Genomic DNA, 12,656 nt, shown 5'->3' on the forward strand with positions numbered 1-12,656 from the left:
CTTTCTCTGGCTTGTGGGGATCTCCATTTTGGTATGCATGAACAATCCTGGGTTTCTACCATAGGACGTTAACTTCTTTTGTATCAGAGAACTGACACAGAACAGACTTGGGGATAGCCAGGGAAGTGGGTGGGAATTACCCCGGCTTCTTGTTTTCTTTTGTGTTGGTTTCCTCCCCTGGGAATTTCCTAGGTTTAAGGCCAAATCCCAGTTCTTCAGAAGTTCTCCCATTATGCTCTTTTCTTTCATGGCTGCAAAAAGAGCAAGAACCAACTTTGGAGAGCTGTGTTAATAGAAAACTTCTCTGCTACTTTACATGCATAAAGAGGATGACCTTTGTATTACATTTGGTGATGACATCAGCAATGTTATCCTTGCCACATTACCCTTTACCAAGCTGGCCCAGATAACTTAATTTGCCTTCACTCCCTCTACCCACCCCACAACACTAAGGGAAAAATATTCATTTCCTATCATTCTCTGGCACTTAAACCCCTTTCATGATCTGACTTCAAATTATTTATCTCTCTAGACTGATTTTACTAATACTCATCCACATATAATCTGTATTGCAGCCAAACTGGCCTTCTTGCTTTTCCTTCTACACATTTCTTCTCCCACCTCCACACCTTTGCACAGTCACCACCCCTAAGTGTTCTTCTTCCCCTGTCTCTCCTTCTTGGAAACCTCTAGCTTCCTTGACCCCTAAATTCAAGTGCCATCTCTGAGACAAAGTCCATCCAAGCTCTGCCCACCAATCAGTCAATCAGCAAGCATTTATTAAGTGCCTACTATGTGCCACACACTGTGTGAGGCTCTGGGGATTAAAGTACAAAGAATGAAATAGTCACTAATGTCAAAGAACTTACATTCTAAGAGACTGTAAGAGAAGGGAGACAATAAGTTTGTATATAACTAAATACATGTATAGCATAAATAAAAAATTAATAAATACAACTAAATTATATACACACACATATATATGTGCACATGTGCACACATACATAGATATAGATATATAGATGTGAGATAAAGAAAAGTTTCATATAGAAGATGATATCTGAACCACATCTTATAGGAAGAGAGGGAAACAGAGATAGGAGAGTACATTCCAGACATAGAGGGTGGCCAGTACAAAGTAATAGGGATGAGAGATGAAGTGTTGTGTTTAAGGAAGAAAGAGAAGGTCAATTTGGCTGCATCATAGAATGTAAGAGGAGAGAATGTGATGCACAGTGAAACTTGCAAGATAGGTTGAAGCCAAGCTAAACAGGAGTTTATATTTTATCCTAAAGACAATAGAAAGTCACTAGAGTTGATTGAATGGGGGGGAGTCACATGGTCAGATCCGAGCATAAGGAAAATGACCTTAGCAGCAGAGTGTAGGATGGACTTGAATGGAGAGAGACTTGAGGTGGGGGAAAGGGGCTCAGCCTAAGGGAGGGGTTGAATGAAGAGAAGGGGTTGGATGTGAGAGAGGTTGGGAAGTAGAAATTGCAAGATTTGGCAACTGATTAAATATATGAAGTTAAGGAGAGTAAGGCATCCAGGATAATACCAAGGTCACAAACCTGGAGATGATAATTTCTTTGACAGAAAGAGGGACATTTGGAAGAGGGTAAGATTTAGGGGAAATGAGTTCAGTTTTGGACATGTTGAATTTGAGAAGTCTCTGGTACATCCAATTTGAAATATCTAATAGGCATCTGGTGGTTCAGAACTGAGGCTCAGGAGAGAGACTGTGGTTGGACATATGTAGATATAAAGATATCCATATATCTTCTTATACATATGTACATATTTATAAATGTATGCATACATATTCATAGATCTATGTATATATGTGTGTGTATGCAGGCTATACTCCTGACTCTCCTTCTATACTTTCTCTATAATGCTCTAGAAACTACTTCATCCTAGAAGCTCACTTCAGCTCTGAACTCCACACATTGGATAGAAGTACCTTACATTCCTGTAGGCCCTCCCCTGAAGGGCTGGTTCTTCCAGGAACCTCCATTTTAAAGAGGATGCCCAGGCCACCCATGTCTTTGTTCATCTCTAGGCTCCACTCCCCACTCTCCTCTTGGTCTTTTCTATAGAGCCCTTGTGCTGCTGAGTCCCTTCATCTTTACCCTCCCTTTTTCCAACTCCCTTTTATGTGTTATTTTCCTATTAGAATGTAAACTCCTTGAGGGCAGGGATTGCATATCTTCCTGCTTGAATTTATATCCTAGTGCTTAGTACGGTGCCTGGCACATAGTAAGCCCTTAATAAATGTTTGCTGGCTTGACTTTTTAGCACATATATACATATATGCCTATGTATATGTTATATATGTATATATATATACACATATACATACATACATATATATGTGTGTATCTAGGAGTTGTATACATAAAGATGATAATTAAATCCATGGGAGCAGAAGAGAACCTATTTTTAAAAATTGCTTCATATTTATTCTGTATTTACTTATCTGTGTACGTGTTCTTTCACTCTTGGGTAATGTAAGCTCTTGAAGAGCAGAAACTTCTTGGGTTTTGTAAACCCAGAGTCTATCTATCACAGCTCAAGCTGTGACCAATAGTGCTTAATGAGTGCTGTTGAATTCATCTCCTCAATGAACTGAATTGGTCGCCTTCCCCCATGAACCTTTCCTCATGCTAGATGCCCTGTAAGAATGTCTTCCCAAACTCAGATTATCAAACTCCCTCTGTTATGTTCTTGCTCCCCAAACTCAAGACACTTTCTTAGTGAAGCCCTCCCAAATGAACTGATCTGTGAGAGATTCACCCCTGAACTTCCTTCTCTTCTGACGGGCAATTTTCATGAAACTAAGAACCTAGGCAACAGGGTTAAATTTATGGTTTGTGGACTCTAAATGCAAAAAAATTACTAAATTACTGGGGGTGTGTGGGGGGAATGATGGCTCCAGGGACTAAATCATAGCATCATCGAAGATAAGATTCAGTTGCCTTTTCCTAATGTAGAAGCAATATTGCAGCTAATGATAACAAACTGCTCACAAGATAAGTCATTTTTTACAGCTTAAAAATACTAGGAATGGGATGTAGGCAGCAATACTAAAAGAAATCTCTCTCTCTCTCTCTCTCCCCCCCCCATCCCTCCGTCCCTCCATTCATATATGTATTCCCACATGCGCACGCACATACACACATACACACGCATATTTGTCTGGTAGTTATCTATATGTCTTGGATACCAAACCCTTATTGGAAAAATTTGATTTTTTTAAAAAAAGATTTTTAATTCAGGTCAATGTATTTCCACAGAATTATTAAAATTAAATTATTAAACACCTAGTGTGCCAACAAAAATGCTAGGTGCTAAGGATACAAAGGATAAACAAGTTAAATGGCCTCTGCCCTCAAGGAGTTTATGTTGGGGGGGAGGGTCGGGGGATATACAAATATAGATGAATACAAAGAAATTTTAGGGAAGTGGGATGGTATTGATATAGGCAAGGGTAGGATCGGGACACCAGAAGGATGGGACTGACATGAATAGGTATGAAGGAGTTGTGGTTAAGGCATTGAAAACATTAACCTTCATGTCTTATTTGACAACATCATCTGTAACATTGCTCTCAAAAAGGCCTCGAAGAATGTTTCAGATGGTACTGTGTATAGAACAGACAGTGCATGTAGTGGGGCTTCTTCTATGCTAAACTGTGTAACTATCTTTTACTGTATGTGATATGTTTCTATGTGTACTGAGAGAAGAATCATTAAGTTACCTTCACTTAAAGCTATTTTATATACATATAGGCCAACTGAAAAGTAGAGGTTTAAGGTGGAGTATTACTTTTTAATTGCATCCCTGCCCAAGTATTGATATGGATGGTTGAATGAAAAAGCATTTGTTACGCGCTATACCATTTTCTTGTTTTGTGTTTGCTGGTTTCTTCTCCCTGGGAATTTCCAAGGTTATCCAGTCCTTTGGAAATTCACACATTATGCTTTTTTTAGTGGCTAAAAAAAAAAAAAGAACAGGAATGAATTATGGAGAACAATTCTAAAAAATTATTTCATCCCTATGGATATACCTTTTTACCAAGGCAGGCTATCTAAGGAGTTGCTGCTCCCCCCCCCCAAAAAAATATTGCCTTGATCTCTGATTCTGTGATAGGTAATCTTTTTACAATTAGCAAGGCTGGTCTTCAGATAGCACAAATACATTCTGTTCCAGGCCCATTTTTAGAGTCTTTCTAGTTTTTTAAGAACTTTGTCAGTGATTGAGTATCACTGCTATAGCCTTTGAATATCCAGAGTCACTCACCTCCATGTGACAGTGAGGCATTGTAGCTGGATTCCTCCCCCTCCCTCTTTCTCCTTTCCTCAGTCTTCCCTCCTTCCCTCCCCCCTCTCTCTCTGTCTCTCTCTCTCTCTCTCTCTCTCTATATATATATATATATATACATATATACATACACATACATATACACAGAGAGATGTGAAGTACAAATTTTTTTTTTCTATTTTCACTTCCTTTTCATATCATACTTTGGGGGTAGGGGGCAGTGCGATGGGATATGATACAATTTTAGGAACTCACCATGTGTTAGTTCAGGTCTGCTGAGCACAAATGCCTGAACATAGTGTCAGCATTTAATTTACATGTCTGATGTTGGTACCATCATTTATGGAGCTCTCTATTTCGAGTGCAGGTTTTGTTTATTTATAGATTTATATAGAGCCTCTCCTCCTAAAAGCTCAGATGAGACACAACCTGCCAACGCATGGTATTTCTTAAAGGAATTGAAAGCCAAGAGGTGGGAGGGGGAAAAAAATAGGAAAAAAAGAGAAAAGGTGGGGGGGGCCAAGTCTTTCCTAAACTCTGCTCAGTGTTCAACAAACATCTAATTCAGTGGCTGTCAGGTGTTTTCATCCCTCTTTGCCCAAAGAGATTTCTGCAGTCTGATGTTTCTTTTCCATCTATTGTCATCACCATCGTGCCTGCCCTCCCTGAAGCAGATTAGCGGTTCAACTTGAAGATTTCTCCTCAAGGAGCTGTTCTGCTTCTGTTGAGCCTGTTTTTCCGTGAGTCTAAACAGGCCTTGAGGTCTGAAAGAAATTTATTATAGGAAATAATAACAGCTTCCATTTACAGATCACTTTAAGGTTTATGAAGGAGATAATTATAGAATATCTCATTTGGTCCTCACAAACACTCTGTGAGGTAGGTGCTGGTCTTATCCCCACTTTACAAATGAGGAAATTGAGGCTAAGAGAGTTTAAGTGACTTACCCAGAGTCATTCAGCTAGTGAGTCAACATTCAAACTCAGGTCTTCCTGACTCCATGTCTGGTCCTCTATTATGTGATAGGATGGGTGCAGGAGGTCAGTTGGTCCCATAGGAAGATGGGGCCAACAGCTCCTGGAAAGTGGCAGGAGAGCTAACCAATCATCTAGAGGGATCAGGAAAAGTTTCTCTCTCATTTCACTGTACATGGCAATGCATGGAAGTTTTTCAGTCAGGATGTACTGTAGAAGGTACTGCAAAATTTTAGAGGGTAATGGTGCTAATGTAAAAAAATACTAATGACCTTACTAATTTTCTCCTGAGAATCTAGGAGGCTTTTTCTCAAAAGAATTAAAATCAAACGAAGGAGGAGATGAGAGAATCTCTAGAAATAGAACTCAGTTTTCTCTGTCCCATTCAATCCATACTTTCCCAAGTAGAACAAAAGTCTGGAAATTAGAGCATCTCTATTTTTCCCTCTTAACTTTAATGACTTATTCTTTGATTAGCAATCTATCTCTAGATCTTCGCATATTCTTATTCACTTATAAGAAACTGATCATGAATATTGAAGAACTTATAATTACACATCCTTATATTAAAGCCTCTCCATGCATCTAGAATGTTTGCTATTAACTCTATTACTAGCTTATATTTATATATCATTTAGAGACTTGAAAAAAGTATTTACTCACAATAAACCTCTAAGGTAGGGAGTATTGTCATCTGGCTTTACAGATGAGAAGTTTGAGCTTCAGAAGGAGATGTTTCTGACTTATTACTCTCAACTTATTTGATGAAACATGTCTGATTTTGGGGTCATCTTCTCTGTGTTCTTGTGAATATAACCACCAGAATAAAAATTAGGAATATTTTGGATTTCTTGGGAAATTTGAGCAAAGTTACACATCCCTGTTTGTTTCTACAAAATAATAATAATAAACAATCACTCAGAAATCTGAGCAATAAAGAATATCGATGTTGTCTACTGCTTTTTCAGAGTAGTACCAGTAAAAACAGTGTCATATACAGTATACCAGTTCACTAACATAATATGGTACAATAGAAAGAACACTAGATTCTGAGCAAGAGGATTCCTGGTTCAAATCCTAGATCTGCCTCTAGGTGGTTTTGGGTAATCCATTTACCTTTCTTTCTTCATCTTCAAAATGAGGAGTTTCCTCTAGCTGCCCTTCTAAATTCCCTTCCAGATCTAAATCTACCATCCTGTGATCTCCCATTCACATATGAAAGATAAAAATCTCCAAATACAGTCTCTTAAAATAGCTCCATCTGGTGGCTTCTTGAAATAATGTTAACTTTGAGAGTTGAGAGATTCCTCAGGATCTCTAATTCATTTTGAAATTCTCCATTTAGTGTCACTTGAGAATAAGTTTGTTGCAGAAAAAAGTACATAACAAATGAAATTTTATTTTTTTTAAATTCTAGCAGTTGATCTTGAAACCTTCCAGTGACTGAATTTCATCAGTTGGGATATGACATGACATCCCTTTTCTATAAATTGTCACCTTATGGTGACAATTTGTCTTGGAATTGTCCTGGAAAAGTCAAACAATGTATTCTCTATTGCAAAGACATGAAGTTGGGATTGTGTAGCTTTGGGCAGGAATTGTACAGAGTCATAGTTCCTTGGAATAAGAGGCTTCACTTATTATTCCCTCTCTGAAACTGCTTTCAAATCTATCCCTTTCTTTTACACTTATAAACCAAGAAATCTAGCCATTTGGTTGGGTATAGGGGTACCTTGTAATGGAGCTTTTTCATCTTGACAAAGTCATTATCATTTGGTTGTTTTCTTCAGAGTTTGGATGAAATGGAATAGAGTCTCTCTAACTGGTAATCAGAAGCCTAGATTTTAAGTCTTATGTGGCCTTGGTCCAGTTAGGAATTGGCTGGACGAATGGTTTGGGGATAGCATTAAGAATGTACTGTATGTTTCTCCTTGGATGCCTGAATTAGAATTCAAAAGATTAAAACAGCTCAAATTAGGAGGGAATGATGGATGATTAGAAATAAAAGGTATGACTGACTATAAACTGTGTAGTTTTTTAAATACCAGAACTTATGCAGAAATATTAGTATTTACCTCTTAAAAGCAGCCTCTTTGAGAAGCTATATAACTACTTCAAGATGCTACCATTTTAAAACCATTTTTAGAACACCTTTGAAAGTGCCTTGAGAGCCTGTAGGCTCTTCAGAATCTCTTCAAGGGTACCATTTTTGAGGTTGAATTTCATTTCTGGAAAGAGCCAAAAATCATTTAAAACCAAGATTGACAGATATATTCCCATAGAAGACCTAGCTGGGTAATACCATTTTCAGTCAAAAAGCAGTTATAAGAAAATTCATTTTGTGTTGTTCATAAATTCACTCTGAAGGCAGTTCTGCAGTGTTCCAGAAGGGTTTTGGGCAACAGCAGCCCTGTTAGAATAGGTCAGGCCCCCCAAGGTGACTGCTCTGAAGGACAACTCTCATTTCTGCGGATAGATTCTGGTATGTTTGTTTTTTAACAGTTTCATTCACTGTCTTCTTGTTGCACCATATATATAGCAATGTTGTTTTCCTGGTCATGGCCAATTTTCTTCAGCAGATTTGAGACAGAAGTATCAGATTCCAGCAAAACATCCTTGAGGAAACTGGATTCTGCCCCAAAATTCAAATAAATAGCATTTACAAGTTGAAATTCCTGCCTTTGGGAATCTTCAATTTGAACATTAGAAATTGTGGAGAAAACATCACAAGCATGGATTTGTAAGAGAGAGCATTGTTCAACACTGGTAGAAATTACATGTTAAGAGTTGGATATGGGTCAGCCATATCAGTCATCCATCAGGATTATATGTGACTTACTGTTTCAGAGACTTTGGATCCTGATGAACAGCTGGAAACTCTTCATGAAGCGTTGAAACTACTGCCGCCTGCGCACTGTGAAACGCTTCGGTATCTCATGGCACATTTAAAGAGGTAAGTGACTTATCCTGCTTTCCAAGCATGACTTGTAACCTGACAATAAAAATAAATAAATAAATAGCAACCTACCTCCTAATGTGGTATTCGGGGATTTGTCCCTTCATCTGCCGTGGAAATCTCAATAGGACCTTTACTGAAATAGACCAAAGGCTGCTAAGATGGAATCTTCATAGAAATGAGGGAATGGGTTCCCAGTAGATGCGAATAGAATGTCAGTTCCTTGAAGAAGGGAATGTTTCACTTTTGCATTTGTGCCCCCAGTGCTTAGCACAGGGCCCGTCATATGGCATGGTAGGGCACACAAATGTTTAATTAGTTGATTGTTAAAATTGTGGGCTTGGATTGGATGGGTAGCTGAGGGAATAAGTGATGGGTCCTTTTATAGCTGTATTGCTTATTCTAATTCCAGTGGGCAGACCCTGAAAAGTGTGATGATCTGTTTTATTCATTGACATAGGAAAATGAGTGATGGTCCTGATTTCCATGTATATTTATGTCTTTATTAGATAGAAAACAAAGCTTCTATATTAAAACAAAATATATGTAAAAATTCAGATTGATAAACCTATATTAAGAAATGATTATCTACCTGTCAAAAGGATTAATCATATTGTTTACGAAACACCAAGGCCCCTTAACACCCTTAAAATATGAATCAGTTTATAAAAGGTTAACTTATGCACAACTTTACAAAGACACTTCTGTTACACTTTTTTTAAGCATCACACTTGTGAAGAACAATTATCCTCACCTATAGCCAAGTTCTTGGTTTTGTGAGACAATCAGGGTTACGTGACTTGCCCAGTGTCACATGCCTAGTAAGTATCAACTGTCTGAGGCTGGATTTGAACTCAGGTCCTCCTGACTCCAGGGCCTGTGCTTTCTCCACAACACCACCCAGCTGCCCCAAAGTTCTTACTTGTTAGATGACACTTGTGAGGGTCAATCTAGGAAACCTTCCAAATTCTGAACAGTCTAGCAATGAGTGTATTCACTAGGACGCCTTTTCCTCAGTTCAAAGTAGAAGGTAGTCGAAGAACAAGTCTGTCAGACCTTTATATTGTGTATTAGACACAGCAACTTTCAGAGAAATCCATGACCTGAATCACAATAGGACACATGGAAATGAAAACTTCAAGAATTGGAAAGGCATTTCTGAAAGAGCATCAACAGCATTCTACACAACCAAAGAGAATGCAGACTTGATTAGGGCAGAAACAAGTTTGACAAAGCAGTATCTATTTGTGGTTACCGTGCCAGAAATATTCGTGTTCTGCCAAATACACAAAGTCTTCTCAACCGAGAGTACAAAGAATGAAACTTCACAGATTCTAGCATGGAAAATTGGAAGCAACAAACCACCTTTGAGATTTGAGAAACTGACTTTTTTTTTTTAATCTTCTTGTTTAAATGTTAAAATCTCTGCTCAGGTTTTCAGTGATTTCAATGAGTGTTGCCTGAGCTGGTGCTAATTAGAGTCAAATGGGTTGGTGTGAAAAGGTTAGAGTTAGAAGGTTAGGAGAAGAAGGGAAAGGATAATACGCTTTTTCTCGTACCTCACAAGGTCTGGTTCTATATACTAAAACAATGGGTACAGGTGTTGTTGTATGATTTCTCAGCCACTCTGATATCTCTCCAAGCTGAAAAGATGGAATTCTAGTGGTTTGAAAATCTCATGGCCAGTCAAAAATATGACAAAAATATGAGAATAGCAACAAAGTTATAACAAAAACAAATTTGACAAATGCCCGCTAGATATAGAGCACTGTGCCAGACAGATGGTAGTGACCATTTTATAAGTTTAAATGGAATCTTTCAGGGTTAAGAGATTAAGTGGCCCTGAAGCAAAAACAGTTAAATATTTTCATAACTTATGAGCTTCCCAAAAAATGAATACTTAGTACTTTTTACAGAAGACCAGATGTTTCTTCCATGTTATTTAGAACCTTTACTTAATGTGTGCAACCTCAGGTACAAGTCAAAGTTTGCTTCCTGCCATGTTACTCCAGTGGCCCTCCCCCTTAAAAAATTTTTAAAAAGATGTTTATTCTTCCTCACTTAGCCATGATTTGTTTGAGATGAAGGACTATAGTATAGGCAATAAATTTTGTCTTCTTTGGTGGTGGAAGATGGAAAAAGTACTAACTAAAGTCAAAGGATCTGCATTCAGATCCCACCTCAAATGCCTACCTGTATGCTTACTACCTTGGCCAAGTCATTTAATTTCCCTGGGTCTCAGATTTGTCATCTATAAAATGAGGAGGTTAGGCCTGATGACCTCTTCCAGCCCTAGATCTGTGATGTTATGCCAAGAGGGACTGAAATTACTCGGTTTTTTTTGGCTCTTTTCCAAAATTCACCTTCCAAAATGATTCAGTCCCCAGCGTCTCTCAGCTTTATAGCTGAGAACAATGCAATCTGCCATGCTGAAAATGTCCTTTCTGAGTGAAGTCCATGGGCTCCTTTCCATCATTTCCATCATTTGTGTACCCATAACACTAAGGCATAGAAAAATGAAGAAAGTCGCATGACTATAAGCAAGTCGCTTAAGCCCTCCCCATTTTCCCATCCATGAGATGTGAGGTTATTATATCTCCCCACCTACCTCATGGGCTGTTGTAACAAAAGTACTCTTTTAAGCCTTCAACTGCTACATAAGGCATTATTACTATTAATTTCCTTGGAGACAATAGAAAGAAGGTGGAGCCCACCTAGTCCAATGCCTTAGTTTAGGCCTGAGTGCTCAGTGAACTATGTGGAATTTTCACATCAATCATTAAATGAATTCACTTCAAGGAAATTAATAGGTTGAGATGTGTCTTCCCAGTACCTAGCACAGTGTCTAGCAAACAGAATATCTTTAATAAATACTTGTTGAACTGATTTGAATTGAATTGACAGGGCACAGCATTTAATATACTCAATTGGGAGCAAGCATACATTCTAAGTTGGATATTTTAGTCCACTCTAGCCATCTGACTTTGAGAAAACAAACTCTTGCTTATTAATGAAAAGATTTTTGACTTCTCTTGTGTGTGTGGTTTTTTTAGGGTAACCCTTCATGAAAAGGAAAACCTCATGAATGCTGAGAATCTTGGAATTGTTTTTGGACCCACCCTCATGAGATCTCCAGAATTAGATGCAATGGCGGCCCTGAATGATATACGGTATCAGAGACTGGTGGTGGAGATGCTTATCAAAAATGAAGACATTTTATTTTGAATTTTCCCTTTTGCATAAAGAGAAGAGAGCTATGTTCTACAGATGAAGGAATGTTTTATAGTAATTTAATTGGCTCTTCTAGCTGAATTATTTCTTGATTAGAGCTTTGGGTATGCACCAGATAAAAATGAAGGAATTTTCTGTTGTTTGTGTAGTGCCACTCAGCTGTCCTTGTCCAACAATTAACGCCTAAGCTTCAGTACTAGTAATCCTGGGTGTTTATCATGTTAAAGGAACCTCAAGCTATTGCATGATTGGCTCCCCTTTGGACTAGAGATCTCTTTACTAAAGAAACAACAAAACAGTGCAGCTTCTTCATCCTGGATAGTCTGTGGTTGTAATTCAGCATGTTTCTCAGTGTAAACCTGTTGTGATTTTGCTTTTATGTTCTAGGTCATTAGTTTCTGATACTTACAAAAAAAAAAATGTGTGAAACAGTACCTTGGGCTCACGCATTGCCATTCTCTATTATCATTTGCCAACTTTTATTGGGTGGTTTATTTCTGGTTTCTCTCAGCTCTTCTATCATGTAGTACTTTGTTTCCAACAAGAACAAAATGTGTTTTCTGATTGTTATTTTAAGCAGTTATCCATGCCAATAAAATGTACAACACTGAGCGTTTTCTTTTATATTATTATTATTGGTTTTCTGTTGTAATTTTGTATTTTTATCTGGCATGCTTGTATTAATTTATTAAATTTTGCCTTTAGAAATCCAAAAATATTGATAGCTTTTTTTTTAATTAATGAAAGCATTCAGAAATATTTTTTCTCAACTTATTCACTCATTGTAAAATATTGCATCTCACCTTTTCTAGAGGTTCCTATAGAAAGTGGAATCCAGAATATTTTCCAAGCTCTTAGGAGGAAATTGGCAGGAGAAAAAATATGAGTCATTTTTTTCTGCTTATTAGTAGCTTAGTATTTATACATGCAGTTACCATCATTAAAAAGCTTCCCAAGAATATTTTTTGTACCAGACCTCCGATTTAATTGATAGAGAACTCCAAGGGAGAAAACTCCCTCTACAAGTACAGTAATTTCTCGACAACATATAAACTTAGAGGCTACTGGGGCACCGAGAAGTTTGCCCGATGTCATGCACCCAGTCTGTCCAAGACAGAGCTAATCGCAGATCTTCCTGACAGATGAGCTCCTATTCTATCCACTATACCACC

General features: G+C 37.9%; 1 protein-coding gene across 1 annotated transcript in view; it reads left to right on the forward strand.

The window, feature by feature from the left end:
- Nucleotides 1-12,149, forward strand: part of CHN1 (chimerin 1) — a 273,107-nt gene extending 260,958 nt beyond the window's left edge. The window contains exons 12-13 of the mRNA XM_027865946.1: nucleotides 8,145-8,250; nucleotides 11,307-12,149. Of these exons, the coding sequence (XP_027721747.1) occupies nucleotides 8,145-8,250; nucleotides 11,307-11,478 (278 nt within the window). The 3' untranslated portion in view covers nucleotides 11,479-12,149. The remainder of the gene's footprint in view (nucleotides 1-8,144; nucleotides 8,251-11,306) is intronic.
- The last annotated feature ends 507 nt before the right edge of the window (nucleotides 12,150-12,656 follow it).

Source organism: Vombatus ursinus, unplaced genomic scaffold (assembly GCF_900497805.2).
Source record: "Vombatus ursinus unplaced genomic scaffold, bare-nosed wombat genome assembly UNPS02014779.1, whole genome shotgun sequence".
Classification (NCBI taxonomy): domain Eukaryota; kingdom Metazoa; phylum Chordata; class Mammalia; order Diprotodontia; family Vombatidae; genus Vombatus; species Vombatus ursinus.